This window comes from Mobula birostris, chromosome 15, assembly GCF_030028105.1.
Source record: "Mobula birostris isolate sMobBir1 chromosome 15, sMobBir1.hap1, whole genome shotgun sequence".
Lineage (NCBI taxonomy): Eukaryota > Metazoa > Chordata > Chondrichthyes > Myliobatiformes > Myliobatidae > Mobula > Mobula birostris.
The window spans coordinates 53,068,933-53,094,361 of NC_092384.1; the positions used below are offsets into that span (position 1 = coordinate 53,068,933).

The following is a 25,429-nucleotide window of genomic DNA, read 5'->3' on the forward strand; positions in this document are numbered from 1 at the left end:
ATATTAGTAATTTTAGAAAAAAAGACCATAGAAAAACTACAGCACGGAAACAGGCCTTTTGGCCCTTCTTGGCTGTGTCGAACTATTTTCTGCAAACTAATATTACTTCCTGGGGGTGCGTATATATTCAATAAAGTAACTAGATTTCCATCTATATTCCCCCTTAACAGAATAAATCTACCCTCATTATCTCCCATTTCGAATACTTTTTCAAAATTTAGCTTGCTTAAGATGAGAATAGCAACTCCGCTTCTATGTCCTGATTTATATGAGGAGAAAAACAAATTAGTGAAGCCCGTTCTCTTTTATTTTCCATGCTCATTATCACTTAAGTGAGTTTCCTATAAATATACTACATGGGCTTGTTCTTTTTTCATTTTTGATAGAATTTTACTTCATTTGATTGAATTTAACAGCCCATTGACATTGGCCACATGTATTTATCTGTTAGTATTATCACTGAAATTTGCATAATATAACTTAATCGATCTACTCTCTGAACAAATAACCAAGAAACATGAATAATAAACAAAAAGGTAACAAAGGTGTGATTCCAAGGCTGGGATCTCTAGATGACCCTGGGTTGAGCTAGGGGAAACATCTAGCCGTGGGGGATAGCCCCTCCTACCTGTGAGTTGAGGGTCCCTGCTGCAGTACTTATAAAAGTAAGTTTAAAAAAATCTATGCCAGTTACACAGAAATGATTTCCCTGTGTGTTCCTCCCATATCTATATATATTCTCATTTGGTGGGGGGGGTGAAAGGAGTGAATGAATGAATAAAGTAAATTGAGTAATATAAAATCCACGTTATAATACGAACTTCTTGAGATAGGTATATCACCGTCTATTTTTGCTTCCGTTTAGTTTATCAGCACTTTTAAAGTTAGCCAAACCTTATGGCTCTTCTGGAGGAGGTGAGGGCTGTCTTCGGAGAACCCACAGTCTCTTTCTAATATCCTCTCGTCCTCCTCCCGTCCCCGCTTTCTCAGTTCTCTTACTATTTCCCAAGCAGATCGGGATAACTGCTCAGCCAGACTTTCCCTTGGTTTGACCACGCTAACAGGCAGTCCTCTTCTTCATGTCTGTAGTTGCCTCTTCCACTGTCTGATATAGCTGTATCCCTCCTTCGTAAAATACTCTCAGTTTAGTGGGAAGGGGTTTGGAATTTAATCTTTTTTTGCTTTAATATTCATTTCGCTTTGGAATATTCCTTCCGTTTCTGTAGGACCGCTGGGGGGTAATCATGATCGAAATATATTAACTTCCTGTTCCAAAACACCCTCTGCTTACCCCAGGTCCTAGTTTCATTTTTAAGCACCTTCCTGCTAGTTTTGTAATCTTCCAGATCTCTATAATTACCTAGTTTTTTTTTAACCTTTCGTAAGCTCTTCTTAACTAGAATAACAACAGCCTTTGTACGCCATGCTTCCTGTACCCCACCATCCGTTCCCTGTCTCATTGGAACGTGTCTATGCAAAACCCCATGCAAAAACCCCAGAACATTTGCCACATTTCTTTCTTTTTCAATCTTTTTATTAAGTTTCAAAATTAAGAAACATAACAATAATAATGATACAAAGAGATTGGGATTACATTAATAACGGTTAACATGTACAAGCACAGATTCCAAGTAACAAATTTAATTTAGCCTCCCAATCTCTTAATAACTAACCATGAAAAAGATATTTTATAAAGAGAAAAAAACCCTAAACTAAAAAAAACAACTAAATTTTAAAAAAAACAAGCAAAGATTGGGCTGTCATATTACATTAGCTAAAATTATTATTTGTCGTTAACTCCGCTCCTCTATACACGAACAAAAAATTACTCTAAAGGATTCAGAAAGGGTCAAGTTAAATCATATGAAAATATTGAATAAGTGACCTCCAAGTTTCTTGAAATTTAACCGAAGGATCCATACTACTGCTCCTAATTTTTTCCAAGTTTAGGCATGCTATCATTTGGGAAAATGATTGAAATGTAGTAGAGGGATTGGAATCTTTCCATTTAAGTAAAATGGATCTTATGGCTATTAATGTAACAAATGCAATTAAACAACAAGCTGACGAGGATAAATGACTAGAGTCTATCACTGGTGGTCCAAAAATTGCAGTGATAGGATGAGGTTGTAAATCAATACGCAGAACTACTGAAATAATATCAAAAATCTTTCCAATATTTTTCTAGAAGAGGACAAGACCAGAACATATGTGTCAAAGAAGCTACCTCAGAATTACATCTATCACAAACCAGATATATATGGCAGTAAAAACGAGCTAACTTATCCTTGGACATATGAACCACCTTAAATTGTATCAAAGCATATCTGGCACACATTGAAGAAGTATTAACTAATTGAAGAATTTTCTCCCATTTCTCTGTAGGTAAAGGTATCTGAAGTTCTCTTTCCACTCATTCTTAATTTTATTGGAAGTACCTAAGTGCATTTTCATGATTAAAACATAAATAAATGATATTAAACTCTTCTGATAGGGATTTCAACTTAATTTTTTTTCTGTAACTTCAATTTGATGTGATATCAGAAAGGTAGGTAAAATAACATTCAGAAAGTTTCTAATCTGTAAATATCTGAAAAAGTGTGATCTAGGCAAATTATATTTATTAGACAACTGTTCAAAAGACATAAGACAGTCATCCATGAATAAATCATGAAAACATGTTATTCCCTTTGTTTTCCATAAAAGAAAAGCTTGATCAATTCTAGATGTTTGAAAGAAAAAATTAGATATAATAGAACTTTAACTATTTATGGTTCTATTACTATTTATTATTTATGGTACAACTGTAACAAAAACCAATTTCCCCCGGGATCAATAAAGTATGACTATGACTGTCTATGAACTTGAGAGGATAAATTTATTCAACCCAAAAAATTTACGAAATTGAAACCATATTCGTATTGTGTATTTAATTATTGAACTTATCATTTGTTTTTTTCAATTTAGTAAATGCAAAGGGAAGCACAGCCCCTAAAATAGAAACCAATGAAAACCCTTGTACAGATTTACGCTCAAGGTTCATCCATCGTGGGCATTGAGTTTCATCCAACTCTTGTGTCCAAAACATTAAATATCGAATATTAATTGCCCAATAATAAAATCTTCAGATATATACTTAAGGGTATCCCATAATATCCCACTGGAAATTTCTTCCGTTGAGTTAGTTGAAAAGAAAAAGGCAATCTTTTTAATGAAATTAACAAAATTTAAACCCTGAAGCAAAATAGAGTTGAACTGCCATCATTAATTACTAAAGGTTACATCAGTTAATTTAATTGATAATTTCAAAGGCGCATGATCAGAAATGGCGATTGCATCATATTCACAGGCAGTGACATACGAAACTAATCGAGAATCAATAATGGATTCTAGAGTAATTGTGATATACATGAGAAAAGAAAAAGAACTCTTTTTCATTAGGATATAGAATCCTCCAAATTTCTAAAATTCCAGAGTCAACTAAAAAGGAATTAATGAAAATAGCAGATTTGTTTGGAAGTACCTGATTGGGCGCAGACCTATCCATCATAGGATTCAGACAACAATTAAAATCTTTTCCATTATTAACATATATTCATTTAAATTGGAAAGAGATACAAATAAATGCTTAAAGAATTCACGATAGTCAATATTTGGTGCATAGATATTAACCAAAGCTACTTTATGGTTATGAAGTAAACCAGTAATTAATAGAAATCTACCATATGGGTCTGAAATTGTATCATAGTGAACAAATGAAATCGAGGAGTCTATAAAAATAGAAGCACCTTTCACCTTAGTCGATGAGTTAGAATGGAACTGTTGTTCTTTCCAAAACCTAACTAAAAATGTTGATTATCCTCCTTCCTCATGAGTCTCCTGTGCAAAGATAATTCAGTCTATGAAAAACTAAAAATCTTCTTCCGTTTAATTGGGTGATTCAAACCATTCGTATTTCATGAAAGAAAATAATGTTATTGATTTTCCTTAAATAAACCATGTAATATGTAAAGGGTTAACCATATTGCACAGGAAGCTCATGAATCAGGAAGAGGGGAAAAAAGTTTGAAGAGGAACTGAAAGTTACGACAATACAGATGTTTTTGTAGTATCAATTCAGCCCAAGAGAAAAATACTAAACTAAAAATAACCCCACCCCCTACCCACAAAGACCCGAAACCTGGCTAGTCGACAGCCAGAAAACTATCTAAGAACCCCCATCTCTCTTTAGGGCAAGTCTCCAAGTTTAAAAAGTAAAAAAAAAACGCCCATAGTCAAAACATTACAAAAGGAATGCCAAACACATTAAGAAAAAAACCAGCCATTTGCAGACCATTTTAAAAGACAACGTCTTAAAAAATGAAACAGAATACAATCTTAATAATATTTAACAAAAAAAGAAATAATCACCAAGTCAGAGTCTTAATAATTTTTGAAAGTGAACAATTAAAAATAAAGTAAAGCAATAAAGGAAAAAGAAAGGAACTTTAACATAGAAACATAATAAACATCGGTACATCAAAATAAAGTACGAGTAGAATCAACCCAAGGGCCAAGTTCTGCAAAGTTAAAATGCCCAAATCTATAAGCTGGTTATTAACTAATAAACCAGATGTATACAAACATAAAGGAACTGTAAATTTATTAGACATCCAAGCTCAAACATTGATCTTCAAGAAATTAGATATCTGTGCTCAAACTTAGATCTTCGAGAAATTGTTGTGCTTCATCCGCGGATTTAAACGATTTATCAAGCAGAACAGCCCTTGAACGAGCAGGAGATAGCAAAGCGGGTCAGAAATTCCTTTAATATATTTCTGACATCACCGTCTTAAAACACAATCTTTTTTGCATTACCTCAGGACAATAATCTTCAACCAGACAACACTTAAGATTTTGATGCTCAATAATTCCTTTCCGACGAGCAATTCGAATTAAGTGCTCCTTAGTATTCACATAGTGAAATCGAAGAATTACAGGGCGCAGTTTTAACTCTTTCGATGGTTTGGATCTTAGCGCCCGAAGCGCACGGTCAAGTACAGGAAGAGAAGGAAAGACCTCCATTAAGAATTGAGAAAAAAATTTAGTAAGATCCCCGTTCTCAACGTCTTCACGGAGTCCTATTATTCGCAAATTCTGTCTGCGACTACAACTCTCCAAATCAGTAATCTTTCCTTTATACTGCTCCAATGTATGAGTGGTCGAAGTTAATTTCTTTTCCAAAGAGTTCAATCTGTGATCTGTTTCCCAGCTTCAGTAAGCTCTGAAATTTGCCGCTGCTGTTTTTCATTCTCCTTTTCAAGTGCTACCAGTCTACCTTCGTTCTCCTTTAACAATACTTCCAAAATAGCAAATCTTTTTTATCAAGTTTTTCATCCAAGAGATTCAAGATAGCCTCCTAAATAAGTTGAGACTGTTTAGGCTATTCAGAGATACCTTTCTTTCCATTTCCATTACCGGTTTCCTTGCCTTCGGCTAATACCTTTCTTCTGGAAGTCAGTTCCATTGATTAAAATTCAGAGTTCAAGTATATAAAAGTGTTGTAAACACTTTGATATAGATAGTAAAGGGGTGGTAAGTAAATTGAAAAATGAATGGAGGGCAAAGCCAAAATGCGACCTACTCCATCTAGCGCCCCCAGGAGAGTCCCCATTTGCCACATTTCTTCTGTACGTTTCCCTGAAAACATCTATTTCCAATTTATGCTTCCAAGCTCCTGGTTGATAGCCTCATATTTTCCCTTACTCCAGTTAAATGTTTCCCTAACTTGACTGTTCCTATCCCTCTCCAATGCTATGGTAAAGGAGATAGAATTTTGATCACTATCTCCAAAATGCTCTCCCGCTGAGAGACCTGACACCTGACCAGGTTCATTTCCCAATACCAGATCAAGTACAGGCTCTCCTCTTGTCGGCTTATCTACATACTGTGTCAGGAAACCTTCCTGAACATACCTAACAAACTCTACCCCATCTAAACCCCTCATTCTAGAGAAATGCCAATCAATATTTGGGAAATTAAAATCTCCCACCACAACAACCCTGTTATTACGACTCCTTTCCAGAATTTGTCTCCCTATCTGCTCGTCGATGTCCCTGTTGCTATTTGGTGGTCTAGAAAAAACACCCAGTAGAGTTATTGACCCTTCCTATTCCAAAAGCCTGATTTATACTTCTGCGTCAACGCAACGTCGTAAGTACTGCGTTGCTGCGGATCCCTACGCCGTAGCCTGATGCACACCTCTCCCAAAATGTAACTACGCGTCGCGGCAATGCAGAACGCAACAACTGTGATTGGTCCATTTGATAGCATCCTTCCTCCTACGCTGCAATAGCTTCCCATTGGGCGACTGAAGGGCAGGAAAGGAACAGTGCCTGCAATGCTTTCCATAAAGCTTTACAGACCTCCGAAATTATGGAGGACACATTTTGCTTTTATGAAAAAAAGACGCTCACTTCTTGTTTACCCCGAGAAAGACTATCATGACCATGAAGCCTCACACGGGCAGGTGTGTGCGCATGCATGATGTGCGCGAATTGCAGAGTGACACAGGCACACCAATGCACAAGTATAAATGCATAGGTTACCACATTGAGTTAACGCAGAAGTATAAATCAGGCTTAACTTGCACCCACAGAGACTCCATAAACAAGCCCTCCATGACTTTCACCTTTTCTGCAACCGTGACACTATCCCTGATCAACAGTGCCACGCTCCCACCTCTTTTGCCTTCCTCCCTGCCCTTTCTGAAACATCTAAAGCCTGGCACTTGAAGTAGCCATTCCTGCCCCTGCACCATCCAAGTCTCTGTTATGGCTACAATATCATAGCTCCAAGTGCTGGTCCATGCTCTAAGCTCATCCGCTCACCAAAGACCCTCGCAAATTTCTGCAGATGTACCTTGTTGAGCATTCTGACTGGTTGCATCACCATCAGGTATGGGGGTGGTCATTGTACAGGACTGAAATAAGCTGCAGAAAGTTGTAATCTCGAGTCAACTCCATCATGGGCACTAGTACTACAACGTACAGGACACCTTCAAAATGCCTCAAAAAGGTGGCATCCATCATTAAGGATCCCTGTCACCCAAGACGTGCCCTCTTCTCATTGCTACCATCAGGGAAGAGGTAGAGGAGCCAAAGACACTCAATGATTCGGGAACCTCTTTCGCTTTGCCGTCTGATTTCTGAATGTATGTTGAACCGATGAGCACTACCTCACCACTTTTTTCTCATTTTGCACTAACTTAATTTAACTTTTTAAATATCTATATTATATACAGTTCCTATAAAATGTATTCTTTACCCTTGGAAATTTTCATGTTTTCTTATTTTACAACATTTCACAGTGGCAGGGGTTCTCAAATGGCAGAGGTGGGCATCCATGGCTGACAAGCAAAGTTAAGAACTGCATAAAAGCCAAGGAAAGGGCCTAGAGGTAGCAAAAGTGAGTGGGATGGTGGATGATTTGGAAACTTTTAAAATCCAACAAAAGGCATAAAAACTATAGGAAGGGAAAAGATGAAAACTGAGGGCAGACAGGCCAATAATATAAAGCAGGATACCAGAAGTTTTTTTTTAGTTAAATAAAGATTAAAAGGGAGATGAAAGTTGATATTGGACCACTGGAAAATAATGCTGGTAAGCTAGTAATGGGGGACAAAGAAATGGCAGATAAACTTAATGGGTAGTTTGCATCTGTCTTCACTGTGGAAGACACTAGTAGTGTGCCAGAGGTCTGTGAGTGTCATGTAGCAGGAGTAAGTGCCATTACTATTACACAGTAAAAAGTGCTAGGCAAACTGAAAGGCCTTTAGGTCACCTGGACCAGATGGACCATGTCCCAGAGTCTTGAGAGAGGTTGCTGAAGAGGTAATGGATGCATTGGTCATGATTATTCATGAACCTCTTGACTCTGGCATGGTCCCAGGGGACTGGAAAATTGCAATGTCACTCCCTTCCTTAAGAAGGGAGGAAGGCAAAAGAGAGGAAATTATAGGCCAGTTAGCATAACCTCAGTGGTTGGGAAAGTGTTGGCGTCTCTTATTAAGGATGAAGTCTTGAGGTACTTGGAGACTAATGATAAAATTAGTCAAAGTCAATATGGTTTCTGTAAAGGGAAATCTTGCCCTACAAATCTGTTAGAGTTCTTCGAGGAAGTAACAAGCAGAGTGGACAAAGGAGAGGCAGTGGGTGTCATTTACTTGGATTTTCAGAAAGCGTTTGATAAGGTGCCACACATGAGGCTGCTTAACAAGATAAAATCCTATGGCATTACAGGAAATATAGTGGCATGGGTGGAGGAATGGCTGACAGGCAAGCGGGAATGAAGGGGGCCTTTTCAGGTTTTTTGCCCTGAGTAGTGTTCCTCAGAAGTCAATACTGGCACTGCTACTTTTCACATCGTTTGTCAATGATCTGGAAAATGGAACTGATGGCTTTGGCAAAGTTTGTGGATGAGACGAAGATAGGTGGAAGGGTAATAGTTCTGATTGTAGCAGAACTTAGACAAATTGGAAGAATGGGCAAAAATGTGGCAGATGGAATACAGTGTTGGGGAAATGTATGATAATGCATTTTGGTAAAAGGAGCAATAGCGTGGACTGTTATCTAAATGGGCAGAAGATTCAAACATCAGTGGTGCAGAAAGACTTGGGAGTCTTCATGCAAGACTTCCAGAAGGTTAATTTACAGGTTTTGGCAGCTTGGGGCCTGTACTCAATGGGATTTAGAAGAATGCAAGGGGATCTCATTGAAACCTATTGAATGTTGAAAGGACTAGGTAGGGTGGATGCAGAGAGGGTGTTTGCTGTGGTGGGGAATCCAGAACTAGAGGGCACAGCCTCAAAATTGAGGGGCGACCTTTTAGAACAGATGTAAGGAGGAATTTTTTTTGCCAGAGAGTAGTGAATCTCTGGAATGCTCTGCCCCTTCTGCATGGAGGCCAAGTCCATGGGTATATTTAAGGTGGAAGTTGATCGTTTCCAGATTGGTGAAGAAGGCAGATATATGGGATTGAGTGGGACTCTGGATCAGCCATGATTGAATGGCCTGATTTTGCTCCAATGTCTTATAAATTTAATTTGTTTCTTTTGGACACTGATTAACAGAAAATGGTTGAATATTCTCTGAACCATTCCATTTTGCCTTCCTGATTATGCAGGAAAGTGCAACTCTTGCTGATCTGAAGGCAGCATCCCAATCTCTCAGTTGTGCCTGGACCTCTGCCATACCATAGAAACAGGCCCTTTGACCCAATTCATCCAAGCTGATCAAAGCAAAACTAGAGTATGCCTTTGGATTACTACATTAAAAAAAATCAAGCTGCTCTCATTTGCCTGTGTGTGACTCACACCTATCAAACTTCCTGCCCAAATATCTTTTACGCGTTATTATTGTATCTGTCTCAACCACTTCTTTTGGCAGCTCTTTCCATATGCATACCCACCTCTGTGTGGAAAAAGTTACCCCGTCAGGTTCCTTTTAAATATCCTCCCTTTCACCTTAAACCTTTGACTGTGAGTTCTTGATTTTCAAACCCTGAGAAAAGAACTGTGCTCGAGAAACAACTCTCCATCTTCATTCTTTATCTTCTGCCATCAAGCCAATTCTGTAAGCAGTTCTCTAGCTGCCATGAATCCCATGCAATCTAAGAGCACTCTACCAAGAGAAATCTCCTCGGAAGTCTGTGTGTACTATGCCCACTGCCTTGACCTCATTGACCTTTGAGTAGTTCATTTAAGAAAAATCAAATTCCATAGATAGCCCATGCACAAAGTTGTGTTGACTATCCCCAATCAATCCCCGTCTTTCTAAATGCATGCATATCTTATTCCTTCGAATCTTCTCCAATAACTTGCCTACCACAGATGTTAGGCCCACTGGTCTATAGTTGCCAGGTTTTTCTTTGCAACCTTTCTTAAATAAAGGCAAAACCTTGCTAATCCTCTGGACTTCCAGCATCTCACTCATTGCCAACAATGAAGCTTGTATCCCAGCTAGAGCTTTCTCGATTGCTTCGCTGGCTTCCCATAAGTGTTCTTGGGGTACCTGATAAGCCCCAGAGATTTATCTGCCTTCATATTTTAAGATGTCTAGCACCTCCTCTACTATGATGTGGACTATCTTCAAGATATCCCCATTAACTTTCACAAGTTTCCTAGTCGTCTTGTCTTTCTCACAGTAAAATAGAGGAGAAATATTCATTGAGTACCTTGCTCATCTCCACACATTGATATCCACTTAGATCTTGAGGGGACCTTTTTCTTCCTCCTAGTTATTACTTACACCTTTATATAATTAAAATATCTTTTTTTTTGGATTATCCTTAATTTTCTCTCCCAAAACTATCTTGTGCCCCCTTTCTGTCCTGCTTTCTTCATATAATTCTGCATCCTTGATTTTCCTCCAGGGATTCGCTTGATCACAATTACCTGTATCTGAGCCATGTCTTTTTTAATTTTCTTTGACGGGAGTCTCAGCATCTCTTGTCATTCGGAGTTCCCTACTCCTGCTAACCTTGCCTTGCCCTTCAGTCTGAAAGAAACATGCAGACCTTGAGCCCTGTAATCTCACTTTTAAAAGCCTCACTCTAATCCTGATGGATTTCCCTCTAGTCAACTTCTGCAAGTTCCTGCCTAATAGCGTCAAAATTTGCCTTGCCACACAATTTAGCACTTTAATTTGCGGTCCTTCTCTATAACTACTTGAAAACTCTTTCCAGTCCTGGCACAGGCTTGTATCAAAGGCAGCATCTTTTACATTGTTGCTGATGCAGATACAGGTTTTCCCGCTATCTGAAGGTAGAGCGTTCCTTTGAAGCAGTTCGTAAGCTGAAATGTCGTAAAGCGAAGAAGCAATTACTATTTATTTATATGGGAAAAATTTGTGAGCGTTCGCAGACCCAAAAATAACCTACCAAATCATGCCAAATAACACATAAAACCTAAAATAACAGTAACATATAGTGAAAGCAGGAATGATATGATAAATACACAGCCTATATACTTCTCCACAATCATTACTGCACTGTTCTCTGAAGCGAAAATCTCACGCAAGCGCTGTTGGCAGAAGCACTCTCTCCAGTAACCTTTAAGCTATGAAGCTGCCAAATCATACCAAATAACACGTAAAAATACACAGCTGATATAAAGTAGAAATAATGTATGTACAGTGTAGTATCACTTACCGGAATTGGGAAAGCGTGGAGCGCACTGATGATGGTGTGTTAGGCTGAGTTGTCAGAGTTTGGCTGGTGCAGTGACCCCCACCCTCCGGGCCACCGACTGATACCGATCCGCGAAGCATGCAGGAATGCAGCGGTAGCCGAGAGGCACACAGCACATCTTTAAGGAAAAGAAGCTGAAATAAACATGCTAATTAATTAGGTGCTGCCCGACACGTAACTGTCGGCCCAGATTAGTGCCGATTGCATCACCTCTGATCTGGGCCGACAGTTATGTGTTGGGCGACACCTAATTAATTAGCATGTTTATTTCGGCTTTTTTCTTAAAGATGTGCTGTGTGCCTCCCGGCTACTGCTGCATTCTCTGCGAATCGGTATCTGTCCGTGGCCCAGGGGTTGGGGTGGTGGGACACTGGGGTGTCATCGTCTGTTTCCATTAGAGCAGGAAGCTCATCTTCTCCTATGACTGCCCGCATCGATGTTGAGGTTCGTCATCTGCTGTGGCTGATGTGGAAGGCTTGCTTGACTGCTGAGCCTCGCGCATTTTTCTATCATACAATTCTTTGTAAGCACTCAAACCATCCTGCAAATATCCCCTGAACCGACGTACCCTTTCAAAATTAAAGTCGTACTTTATCATTGCAGCGAAAATCTCATGTAGTTGCCTCACATTCAGTTCCTGGACGACTTCACTTTCGCTACTGAATTCAGTTTCAATTATGATCCTTTCCTCTTACAACTGCATCAGCTCTTCATCTATCAGTTCTTGGTCATGGGATGCCAAAACCTCTTCAACATCATCTTCGTCAGCTTCCACAAGCCAAACTCATGTTGTCCTTACTTCGTTCACCACGATCGAAACGCTTAATTATGTCTAGTTTTCCGCTAAGTGTAACACCCTTATGAGCTCTTTTAGGCTTTTCCGATACCTTAGAACTCATCTTGCAAATGGCTGCTCACAGGCACATGTTTCAGCAATGCCAGTGAGAGTGCAGTTCCGAATCCGGGGGAGAGCATTGCTCAGGACGCGTGTTGATTTTTTTCGTAACAGTGAAAACACCTTCTGAAAGTGAAAACAGGATACTAATGTAGGTCTTTTGTAACAGTGGGGTTTCGTAAAGTGAACGTTCGAAAAGCGGGGGACACCTGTACTGGCTGCCTCCCTGCTGCTCCAGTGGATTTCTCATAGACTCCAATGGGGCAGATAATCTTGTCCTAGAGATTTTCCAGTTCCAGGTCTGCTTGTTGAGCCGACACTGTAATACTAAGGGCACCAATTCCCCAATCCTTGCCCAAGTGAATGGGCAAATTACTTGTGAAGTAAAATGAAACAATACCATTGAAGCTAGCTGCAATTTTTGATTAAAATTTTAGTATATGAATGTACTTTTACATGCTGCTTAACTTTTAAAAATATATTTAAACTTTCCTAATTTTTTATTGAATGTTTGTGCATGTTAGGATAGTCCTAAGTTCCCAGCAAACTCAGTGCTGTGATATACAGCACAAGATTATGCTGAAGTGGTGGAAAATAATGCTTTGAGCTGAAGACTGGGCTGAGATCAGGTGTCCAGTTATTTCAAGGCTGAAGAGGTCTTGATGAATTTGTATTAATATTGAAAGATCACTTCTATGTGTGTACTTTATAAACTCTGAAATTACTGAGAAGATTGCCCATTTCCATTTTCTTTTGCCATTTCAAACACTGGAGTATAAATGAACTACTAGGTTATGTCTTACTGCTGACTCAAATCATTTTTTTCCTCCTAAACATGTCCGTGTTACTTGCTTTCAAATTGTTCTGACATCTCTAGCAGATAGCAATCTTTGCAGTGGCATGGTTAAGCATTCTGTTCATTTCCTTTTTGTAAGGACTATAAAAGAATTGATGGTTGTAGTGGTGGTATTGGAAATAACACTAAAATGGAAAACATTATCCTAGTTCTCTTATTAGTTTGTTATGGTGGCAATAAACAATATTCTACAGGGCTATAAAATTAATTGTTCATGTAGGTAGAATAATCTAGTTATAAAGTTTTCATACATCAAGTCGACTCCTTGACAAAAGCAACTAAAGAATAAACATTAATAGTTTTTTTTTAATTTTCAGAGTGCAAAGAAATCTACTTCAAGCACTCCAGAGACCCAAAATGAAGATGTGAGATTGGTCTCTAATCAAGCAGCACATCAGAACTTGCAGCCTTCTGATGGGAATAAATACTCATCAAGTGCAGAGGATAAATGTTTTATATGTTCAAGCAGGTCATTGGAAGATTTTCTTCACCTTTTTCTCTATTGTGTTGCAGTTTAATCATTCAGGCAGTGGCATGGGTGATCACCATATAGAGCAGGAGTAGTAGACAGGTAGTGCAAAATTCTTGAATTAATCTCGGTCTGCATCAGAATTTTTTTTGGTTACTGCTGCTGAGAGTTTCTTCAAGGAAATATGGCATTCACATTTATCCTTTGTATTTAAGGTATTTGTTTGCATTGGAAACAATGCAGGAAAGGTTCATTATGTTGATTCAGTAAATAAAAAAAAGTTTGAGTAGGTTGGAAGTATAGACAGGCTTATTGAAAGATGCAATTGTCTGGAGGGTGGGGGGGATGAACAGGGTGGATCTAGATTCCCTTATTTAGGGTATCTGAAACTAGCATTATAGCTTCAATATGAAAGCTTGCCCATGTCAGTGGAGATGAAAAGTAAATTCTCCGAGTTGTATATATTTGGAATTCTTTTCCCCAGAGAATTGTAAAGGTGACCACATTTGAGGAAGAGACTGGCTGACATCTAAACTACAAGGAAGTTGATGACTATAGAGAGGGAGCATGAAAATTTTACCACCTCTATCACTTCCTCTGGCAGCTCATTCCATTTACCCCTACATTGTGTGTGGGATGTACGTCCCACTGAACAAAAATGGTGTTCATGGAAGGACACCATGGAGGAAACCACTGCTGTTTTTTTAAAAAAACAATACACACACACGTTGCTGCATGTCTCAAGTTTGCAAAAGACCATCTGGTTGTTCTGCAATGCTTCTGGGACAGTGTTCCTTGGACAGATGAGACAAGAGTTGAACTTTCTGGCAGAAATGCACATTGCTATATGTGGAGGAAAAGGGGAGGAAAACTGCACACCAACACTAAAACTTCATCTCAACTGTGAAGCATAGTGGAAGGAGCGTCATGGTTTGGGGCTGCTCTGCTGCCTCAGAGCCTGGACAGCTTGCCATCGTTGAGGGAACAACAAATACAAAAGTTTTATCAAGACGTTGTCAGGGTAGCAGTCTGTCACCTGAAGTGTAATAGAAGTTGGGTAATGCAGTAAGATAATGATCGGAAAGAGAACAGTAAATCAGCAGAATGGTTTAAAAAGAAGAAAATTCGTGTTTTGTAAAGACTGAGTCAAAGTCCTGACCTTGATCCCATAGAAATGTTGTGGAAGAATCTGAAGCAGGCAGTTTATGGAAGGAAGCTCACCAACATCCCAGAGTTGAAGCAGTTTTGTTAGGAGTAATGACCTAAAATTCCTCCAAGCCAATGTGCGGGACTGATCACCAGTCACTGGAAGTATTTGGTTGAAGTTATTGCTATACAAGGGGGTCGCACCAATTACTGAAAGCAAAGGTTCACATACTTTTTCTTCCAACAAATGCATGTAATATTGGATAATTTTTCTCAATAAATGAATGAACAAGTATAACGATTTTTGTGTTATTTATGTAATTGGGTTCTCCTTATCTAGTTTTAGCATTTGCGTGAAGCTCTGATCACATTTATGCAGAAATGGAGAAAATTCTGCAGGGTTCACGAACTTTCTAGCACCACTGTATTAATCCAATTATGGTCTCACTAGCGTCATGCACAGTTGTAATGTGACTTCAATTTTTTAAAAAAAATTACTGACCAGACCTCTATAGCCACCCTAGCTAGATTTTTCTCATCAGCAAATCTAGCAATGTTTCATTTGGTTCACTTGGCTAGATTATTAATTTAGATTATCAATCAAATGTATGGTGACAGTAAGATTGATAGTTTTTGATTGTCTATGTTTAAATATTTAAATCCCAAGAAACTGTATTTGATAACATGATACTCTTAATTTATTTCCAGAGTGGAAGCTCAGCCTGGCCTCCCTTGCAGTTTCACAGCCCTGCAAACTGCATTCTGTGTCCTTCATAAATCACCAGTGGATCCAGTGGCATTGTTTAAAAATTTGGATAGGTTGGATTTTCAACTGTGTGAAAATAGTGAAGCGCAAAAGCGGATAAGAAGCATGAAGGAGAAAGCTAAGGCAAAGGAGATTCAACAATTCAAAAAGCCAAATGCAAATTGCATACAGGCTGTTTCTCGGTTTATTATCGAGCCTGACAGTCAGGATGAGGTGGAATGTGTTGATACCACACCTGATGGCAGAAGAGAAATCAAACATAACAGAGAGTGTCCCATTAAGCTGTGCAATGGAAATAGCACTCTAAAAGAAATTGAAAGTCAAAAAACCAGCCTGAGAGCCAAGAGGTGAGTATTGTTCAACAATTGAACTCTAAATTTTGTATTAAACTTTCTCTTGCCCTTTTTCCTGTCACTGACTTCAGCTGGAATAACATTTATATAGCCTTCTGATACCTTGGGTTGTATCTGCAACTCAGACTGAAAGAGTTTTGAGCTTATTTAAACATGGAGACATGAGAGGTTATTTTTTTCTTTTTCCCTGGCCTCCTTGTCCTCAGTATCCACATATAAACTCTACTGTTGGGGATCGTAAGACAATATTGAGGAAAGGGAACCCCAGCCAACTAGAGTTTCTCACCTCTGGCCAGTTTTACTGCTTTTCCCAAGGATGTGTACAAATGTCTGACCATGTTATAACTTGGAACGGTCTCTGCATCGTGTTTACTCCTATGAAAGCTTGTGTAAATGGTTTAAGCTCAGCCACCGTCAGATAGATCCAATTTATATTCCAAATATTAATTTAACTGGCTGCAATAGGCATTAGTGTTATTTTGCTTCCATCATCAAACCCATTCATTGGTTTCTGTTTCACTTTTGTTGTAATGCAACACTAATATATTGCTCACATTCTTCTTTGGACATGTAATATAATGGGGATAAGGTTGGGGAAGAAAAGTGGTTAAAAAAATAATATTGTCACTTGCTATATCGTGGGAAGGTTTTACTTTGGGCAGCAATGCTTTTGGTAATGATTGATGTCCAATTGTCTTCAATTTGCTAATTAGGCAAAAGTACTTGAATCATCCTAATATAGTTGAGGATAAGGAAGAGTGGAGTGATGAAGAGCTTCTTTTTGATGTACCTCGAAAGCTTTCAGTTCGTGAGTAAAAAAGTACTTTGTGAATATTGTTTCTTCACTGTGAAGGATAAGCTACCTCTTGATGTTAAACATGACTTGTAAGGTGTGAGTGACTTGATGAGTTTGTAGTTTAAAAAAAATTGAGAGGGGAAAATAGCAAATCTTTTGTCAAATACCAACAGTAAAGACAATCTTCACAGAAATCCAAAGCACAGCAGAAGTCACTACCAAAGAGAATAACTGTAAGTCTCCAAAATATTTCTCAAGCAGATCTCTAAAGTATTTAAGAAGAAAATAGTAAAATATTTTGAGGTCCTCTATTGGTTGGGTTTGACTATGGATATTGCCTCCTAGCTGTGTATATAATGTGCAAGTAAAATATTTGAAGATAGGTAAATGTAGATTGTTGGGGTGTTACCTTGATGTATGTAAATTTGATCATAACACTTATGAGGGAAGCAGAAAAAAGGCGATGTTTAGATTCAGCGTTTTTTTTTGTTTTTACTAAAATTGTAAATCTCCAGCTTAAGGCAGCATTCATGGTATGTGCCGTTTGATTGTGCTGTTATTATACTGACTACCAAAACACTCCTACATGTCCATAAATATTTGAATATCATAGGTTTTGGCTAGCTGAATAATTTGTCGTGACATTAACTATCAGAATAACACTGAAGCTTCATGAAAACAATGTTTATTAGCTTCTGACAGAAAAATTTTGAATTTAATATTTGTGTAGAACCTACAAAATAAATTTAGAATTATGGTGTACTGCAGCACAAAAACAGGCCCTACAGCCCACATAGTCCATGGTGACCTGTTTCTCTGCCTGGTTCTGGATCATAGCCCTCCATACCTCTCTCATCCATGTACCTATTCAAAATTCTTGAACTTGGGTCCAGAACGTCTGACAGCTCATTCTCACTCAGTTTCCTCTTAAATATTTCACCTTTTACTCTAAACTTATGACCTTTAATTCTAATTTATCCAACCTCATGGGAAAAAGGCTGCATGCAATCTATAACCCTCATAATTTTGTATACCTCTATAATATCTCTCCTCATTCCCCCACGCTCCAGGGAGTAAAATTCTAACCTTTCCTTATAACTCAAGACCTCAAGAACCAGCAACATTCTTGTAAATTCTCTCTGTATTCTTTCAAGCTTATTGATATCTTTCTTGTAGGTTGATCAGAACTGCATATGATGCACCAACTTCTCGTACAACTTCAGCATAGCATCCCAACTCCTATACTCAGTGCTTTGATTTATGAAGGCCAGTGTGGCAAAAGCTCTCTTTATGATCCTTTCTATCTCTGATGATACTTACAAAGATTATGGATCTGTTTTCCCAGATCCTCTTATTCTACTACATCCTTTAGAGCCCTATTATTCACTGTGTAGGTCCTACTGTGGTTTGTCCTGCCAGCGTGCAACACTTAACACTTGTCTCATTGAATTCCAATTATATCCACCAGCTTTTCAAAGTTGAATCTTATTCATGAAAAGGCTCAATTAGTCTTGCCACTGCCAAAAAAAAGCACTGGCACTGAAAGTTAACTATTACCTATGCAGAGTTACAATTGTTCAAGTTTTGAACATTCTTGAAGTTTTTTTTGAAAAGTTAAACTGTATACTTTTCACTTTTCTCTCAATGAACAGTTCTCCATTCTCTTGCATGTTGTCTTTCTATATAAGTAAATTATATTTCTTCCTTAGTACCTACCTACTGTAGGTACTTGTACTCATTACTTCAACTGATTAGCTAAGGAAGAAGACAGTTGCTTGTCATGTTCACAAAAATGATTTTATCCAGGTCTGCATTTCTAGCAACCCACAGGACGCAAAGCAATTTGAACTTAGACATACAACGTTATGTGTAAATAACAACAAACTCTCATTGATATGTTCTTGTACGTTGCTTATTCAGTAAAGGTGTCAAAAGTTATGGAGCAAAGGCGGGAGAACGGGGTTGAGCAGGAAAATAAATCGGCCATGATTGAAGGGCAGAGCAGACTTGTTGGGCCAAATGGCCTAACTCTGCTCCTATGTTTTATGGTCTTGCATGTAAAAGTTCCCACACTGGCTATTATTGATCTACTTTATTTTCTTACACAGCGAATGTAAGAACCTCACCAACAGAGAGTAACTTTTTAATCTCAAGCAAACGTCAGGTAAGTTGGCTACCTTGAAAAATTAATGATTTACAATAACATCCTGAAAACTTAAGTTGGTTCGTGCACAGTTTCCTATAAACTGAATTGAACTGCAAGTCTTAAATCATTTTGAATTTCCTTAATATGCTGTAGCAAATAATATGAGCATCAGGAATAGACTACATTGAGTTGATTAGTTTGATTAAATACTCATATTTAAAATTTGCTTTGTAATTTATAGCACATCCATTTGACTAGCAGTTACTTCTCTGATAATTTTCCTTTCGTTTCTGCTTTTTGTTGTCTGATGACAGTACTGCAGAAATTCTTAATGGTTTCTACATCAGTTGCAAATTGAGTCATAAACAATACGATGACTGTCAGAGAGAAGGTTTTTGCAATTGATTTATTACTATTACATGTACTGCGATACAGTGGAGAAACTTTTGCATGTCTTCAATGCAGATCATTCTGTATATAAATGCATTGGGGCATTACAAAGAGAAAATCATTAACAGAATACAGTATTTCAGATAATGCAGAGAAAATTCAGTGCAAGAGACAAATAAGATAGATTGAGGATTGAGAGATCAAGAAGTCATCTTTATTGTTCTAAAGGCCTTATAATAGCAGGATAGAAACAACCCTTGAACCTGGTGGTGTTTGTTTTCAAGCTTTTGTTTTATCTTCTGCCTGATGGAGGGGATGGAGGCAAAGTGAAAATGAGATTGATGGGAGGCTCTTTGATTACATTGGCTGCTTTCCTGGGGCAGTGGGAAGTATAGACTTCCCATCGAAGAGAGGCTGATTTTTGTTATGTCCACAACTCTAATTTTTTTTCAGTTGACACACCAAGCTGTGATGAATCTGGATAGGATGTTTTCTATAGTGCATCTATAAAAATTGTTGAGGGTGTACCATGCCATTCCAAATTTCCTTAAGTTTTCTGAATAAGTGGAGGTGCTGGTGTGCTTCCTTGACCATAGTGTCTACATGGTAGAACCAGGGCAAGCTATTGTTGACATTTACACCTAGGAACTTGAAGCTGTCAATCCTCTCCACGTCAGCAACATTGACAAATGACAGGGTGTGTTCTCCACCCCACTGCCAGAAGTCAGTGACTAGATCTTTTATTTTACTACATTGAGGGAAAGGTTGTCTTAACACCATGTCACAAGCAAGAGAAAATCTGTAGACACTGGAAACACATCCAAAATGCTGGAGGAACTCAGCAAGCTAGGCAGCTTCTATGGGGGAAAAAAGTATGGTTGACGTTTTAGTCTGAGACCCTTCGTCAGAAAAAAAGATGAGCAGATTTAAAAGGTGGGGGAAGGGAGAGAGAAACACAAGGTGATAGGTGAAACCTGGAGGGGAAGGGATGAAGTAAGGAGCTAGGAAGTTAAATTGGTGAAAGAGATACAATGCTGGAAAAGGGGGATTCTGATAGGAGAGGACAGAAGGCCATGGAAGAAAGAAGAGAGGGGGAGGAGCACTAGAAGGAGGCCATGGGCAGCCAAGGAGAAAAGGTGAGAGAGAGAAGGGGGGGAGGGGACATTACCGGAAGTTTGAGTGATCGATATCCATGCCATCAGGTTGGAGCCGACCCAGACAGAAGACAAGGTGTTATTCCTCCAACCTGAGTGTGGCCTCATTATGACAGTAGAGGAAGCCATGGATTGACATATCAGAATGGGAATGGGAAATGGAATTAAAATGGGTGGCCTCTGGAAGATCCTGAGATCCTGTTTTTTTTTTCTGGTGCTCGGTGAAGTCGTCTCCCATTCTACGTTGTATTTTCACTATGAATGTCCAGTCCCTATACACCCATCCCCCACTAGGAAGGCCTCAAAGCTCTTTGTTTCTTTCTGAACACCAGACCCAACCAGTTTCCCCTCCACACCACTCTCCTCTATCTAGCAGAACTTGTCCTTACTCTTAATAATTTCTCCTCTGGGTCCTCCCACTTCCTTCAAACAAAAGGTGTAGCCATGGGCACTCACATGGGTTCTCAGCTGTGCCTGCCTTTTTGTCAGCTACGTGGAATAGTCTTATGTTCCAAGCCCACGCTGGTGTCTGTCCCCCACTTTGCCTACAATACATTAGCGACTGCATTGGTGCTGTTTCCTGCACCCACGTGGATCTTGTCAACTTCATCAACTTTGCCTCCAACTTCCACCCTGCCCTCAAATTTACCTCGTCCATTTCCAACACCTCCCTCCCCTTTCTTGATCTCACTGTCTCTATCTCTGGAGACAGCTTATCTACTGATGTCTATTAAAAGCCCACAGACTCTCTCAGTACCTGGAGTATACCTCTTCCCACCCTGTTACTTGTAAAAACACCAACCCCTTCTCTCAATTCCTCCATCTCTGCTATATCTGCTCTCAGGATGAATCTTTTCTCTCTAGAACAAAGGAGATGTCCTCCTTTTTCAAAGAAAGTGGCTTCCCTTCCTCCACCATCAATGCTGCCCTCAACCACATCTCTTCAATTTCTCGCACATCTGCTCCTACCCCATCTTCCTACCACCCTACCAGGGATGGGATTCCTCTTGCCCTCACCTACCACACCACCAGCCTCCGTGTCCAGCACATACTTCTCTGTAAGTTCCACCATCTTCAACAGGATCACACCACCAAGCACATCTCCTCCTCTCCCCCCCACCCCCACCATCTGCTTTCCGCAGGGATCACTCCCTATGCAACTCCCTTTACCATTCACCCTTACCCACTGATCTTCCTCCTGGCACTATCTTTGCAAGCAAAACTAGTGCTACACCTGCCCCTACACTTATACCATTTAGGGGCCCCAAACAGTCCTTCCAGGTGAGGCGACACTTGTGAGTCTGTTGGGTCATATACTGTGTCCGGTGCTCCTGGCATGCCCTCCTGTATATCGGTGAGACCTAACGTGGATTGGGAGTCTGTCTTGCCGAGCACCTAAGGTCCATCTCCCAGAAAAAGCGGGATTTCCTTGTGCCTACTCATTTTAATTCCACTTCGCATTCCTGTTCCGATATGTCAATCCATGTCGCAGCGAGGCCATACTCAGGTTGGAGGAATGCTTTGTTGTATTCAGTCTGGGTAGCCTCCAACCTGACGGCATGATCATCGATTTCTCGAACCATTCCTGATCCCCTTTTCCCTCTCTTACCTTTTCTCCTTGCCTGGCCATCGCCGCCTCCTGGTGCGCCTCCCCCCACACCTCTTTCTTCACTCTTTGGCATTCTGTCTTTTCCTATAAGATTATAGGATTCCCCCTTCTCCATCCCTGTATCTCTTTCACTAATCAAATTTATCAGCTCTTTACTTCACCCCTCCCCCTCCAGGTTTCACCTATCACCTTGTGTTTTTCTTCCCTCCCCCACCTTTTAAATCTACTCCTCATCTTTTTTTCCTCCAGTCCTGCCGAAGGATCTCAGTCTGACACGCCAACTGTATTTTTTTTTCCATAGATACTGCCTGGCCTGCTGAGTTCCTCCAGCATTTTGTGTGTGTTGCTTAACACCATGTCTCTGAGTTCTCCATCTCCTTCCTGTACTCCAACTTGTTCTTGCCTGATACCTGTCCCACAGTGGTAGTGTTATCTGCAAACTTGTAGATGGAATTTGAGCAGTCATCAGTGTACAGTGAGTAAAGTAAGGCCTGAAGCAGCTTTGCAGGATGCCAGTGTTAGGGATAATCATGGAAGAGGTAATGCTGCTTATCACAACCCTCCCCCCACCACCCAAGTGTAAAACTGCTTGTATTATCAGTGATAGATTATGCTTAGACTATTGCATTTAAATGCTTAATGTGTTGGTAAGCAATTGGCATTAGTTCCAACCTCAACCCATCTTTTGTTCAGGTTTTGCTGTTAACATAGGCCTTTGCACTGTCTGGATGCTAGAATTATGAAAATCAGCAGTATGAATAAATTAATACACTGTAGTGATTGAGATGGTTGCAGGGTAAATGAACGTTTAAATGATCATTCTTTTACTGTTTATTAGCAACCCAACAGCTTGATTCACTGTCGACTTGGTCATATTGTAGAATATTGCTCAGTTTGAAAGATAAGTACCTATTGCCACCCTTATTTAGTATTAAATTTGGTATTAACATGGGCACAAAATTAAATTGGCTTTCAGAAATAAATAACTTTTCAATATTTTGAGTTGAAATTTGTAATTCTAGAAATCTATACTAAATGATGTCAAAACATATGCATTACTGTGAATGTACAGCTTATTTAATAACTGTGTGATAAAGTCTCATGGCTCAGATAACCTTGGGTTTGATTTTTATTTGGTCTTTGCCACATTGATGTCTCTGACTTTAACGTTGCCAAGGAAGAGGTAATCTTCCAGACAATCTCCAATTGGCCTTGGACTAGCTGGACAAGAGCAATACCTACGTCTTACTACTGTTTATTGATTGCAGCTCTGCGTTCCATGCTATCATCTCCTGAATGCTAATCAAAATGCTTCAAAATCTGTCTCTAAACCTCCTGCTACAATTGAATCCTTGACTTTCTCAACAGGAGACCACTATCAGTGAGCATCAATAATATCATCTCCTCCTTGCTGTCAATCCAAGGATGCATACTTAGCCCATTGCTCTATTCTCTCTACACATATGATTGTGTGGCTAGGGTTTTCATAAAAGTGACTCATCATTAGTATCCCAACCTTAAGACAGTACTTAGGAATTTTATATCCAGCCACCTGAATGTTTTTGGTTTATGTTTAAATTATTTTCCAGAAATGGACAGTTGAAGAAAGTGAATGGATTAAACAGGGTGTACAAAAGTTTGGAGCAGGAAACTGGCTGAAGATCCTGAAGCATTATCCATTTTGTGACCGCACTAGCGTCATGATTAAAGATCGGTGGAGGACAATGCAAAGGCTTGGAATGACTTGAAAAAATTGGCTCTTTAAAGAGTTTTACTATTTACCATAAATAAACTGTAAAAAGCATTGTTTTTTTAATTATATGGGAAAATAAACTTTTGTATTTATTACAGGAACAAAAAGAAGTAAAATCTGCTCGGTTGTCTCCTTATTTCATGTGAGCATGGTTTGTTGAAGATATTTGTGTGTTTAGTATGTACATTAATGCAAATATTTTCATCCGTAAACCTCTGCAAGATCTGACAACAGTACCAATTAAGAAAAATAGAAGCTTTAGGTTTCTTTCCTTTCGGTGAAATATACTACCCCTGCTAAAGATGTTTTAATATTGTGAACCAGATCTGACTTGTTATACTTAATGTAAATGTGCTGAGTACACTTGATATTTCAAGATTCATCATCAGACAATAAAAGTGCTGAACCACACATCAATTTTGTTGTAATTTTTCAAGAGTTGTGATCTTTTGTAGTTTTACATAAAAAGGCTGAATTTTGTTCCTCAGGAAATCTTAAAACCCTCCACCGTAACTTGGTACTGTTTCTCTTCTGTTTTTGAAGAGATTTTGTATTTTATCACCAACTGTAATAGTAGGAAATGACACAGCTGGTTTATTTGGGGCTCTATGCATCAATGTAAGGGCAACATTAATTGCCTGTCCTGAATTGTCCTTGAAAATTGGTGATGGGCTTGTTCCTTGAACAGTTGCAGTTCATCTGGTAGAGGAACTTCCACAAGTCAGCAAAGTCAAGAGCTCCAGAGTTTACAAATCTGAATGCTATGCTACTTGAGGGAAACCTGCAGGTGGAGTCTTTTGCAACACACATGAAATGCTGGAGTAACTTTTAACAGGCAGGGCAGCATCTAGGAAAAGAGTACAGTCAACGTTTTGGTCTGAAATGTTGACCACACTCTTTTCCTAGCTGCTGCCTGGCCTGCTGAGTTCCTCAGCATTTTGTGTGTGTTGCTCGGATTTCCAGCATCTGCAGATTTTCACTTGTTTATGGTGAAGTCTGTTGCTCTTGTCCTTGCTGGTTAAAGTTCTGTTGGAGTAGCCTAGCTGAATGACCACAGCACATTTGGTAAATAATTCACACAATAGCCACATTTCTGCAGGGATTGGAGGGAATGAATGTATAATAAGACCTTAAGATGTACGAGCAAAATGAGGCCACTTGGCCCAGTTAGTCTGCTCTTCCATTTCATTATGGCTGATTCATTTCTCTCTCAGACCCAAACTCTTGCCTTCTCCCCATATCCTTTCATACCCTGATGAATCAAGAATCTATTAATCTCTACCTTATATATACCCAATGACTTGGCCTCCACAGCTGCTTGTGGCAACAAATTCCACAGATTTACCACTCTCTGGCTAAAGATATTCAATCTCAACCCCATTCTAAATGGACGTCCCTCTATTCTGAGGCTGTCTCCTCTGGTCTTAGACTCCCTCAATATAGGAAACATCTACTCCATCCGTTCTATCGAGCCTGTCAGCATTTGATAGGTTTCAATGCAATTTCCTCCCCTCATTCTTCAGAATTCCATGAGTACAAGCCCAGAGCTATCGAACACTGACATGATGAACCTTTGAATCCCAGAATCATTTTTGTGAACCTCCTTTGAACCCTCTGCAATGTCAACACGTTCTTTCTTAGTTAGGGACCCAGTACTGCTCAATACACCAAGTGAGGCCTCACAAATGCCTTATAAAGCCTCAATATTACATCCTTGCCTCTTGAAATTAATAGTCCTCTCGAAATTAATAATAACATTGCATTTGCCTTCCTCACCACCAACTCAACCTGCAAATTAACCTTTAGGAAAACTTGTATGAGGATTCCCAAGACCCTTTGCACCTCAGATTTTTGAATTTTTTCTCCTTTT

The 25,429-nt window shown here is 39.3% G+C and overlaps 1 protein-coding gene across 1 annotated transcript in view; it reads left to right on the plus strand.

The window, feature by feature from the left end:
• terfa (telomeric repeat binding factor a) overlaps positions 1-23,970 on the plus strand; it is a 46,772-nt gene extending 22,802 nt beyond the window's left edge. Inside the window, exons 6-10 of the mRNA XM_072279816.1 lie at positions 13,295-13,446; positions 15,301-15,705; positions 16,425-16,519; positions 18,616-18,671; positions 23,396-23,970. Coding sequence (XP_072135917.1) covers positions 13,295-13,446; positions 15,301-15,705; positions 16,425-16,519; positions 18,616-18,671; positions 23,396-23,554 — 867 coding nt within the window. The 3' untranslated portion in view covers positions 23,555-23,970. The remainder of the gene's footprint in view (positions 1-13,294; positions 13,447-15,300; positions 15,706-16,424; positions 16,520-18,615; positions 18,672-23,395) is intronic.
• Positions 23,971-25,429: the final 1,459 nt, after the last annotated feature.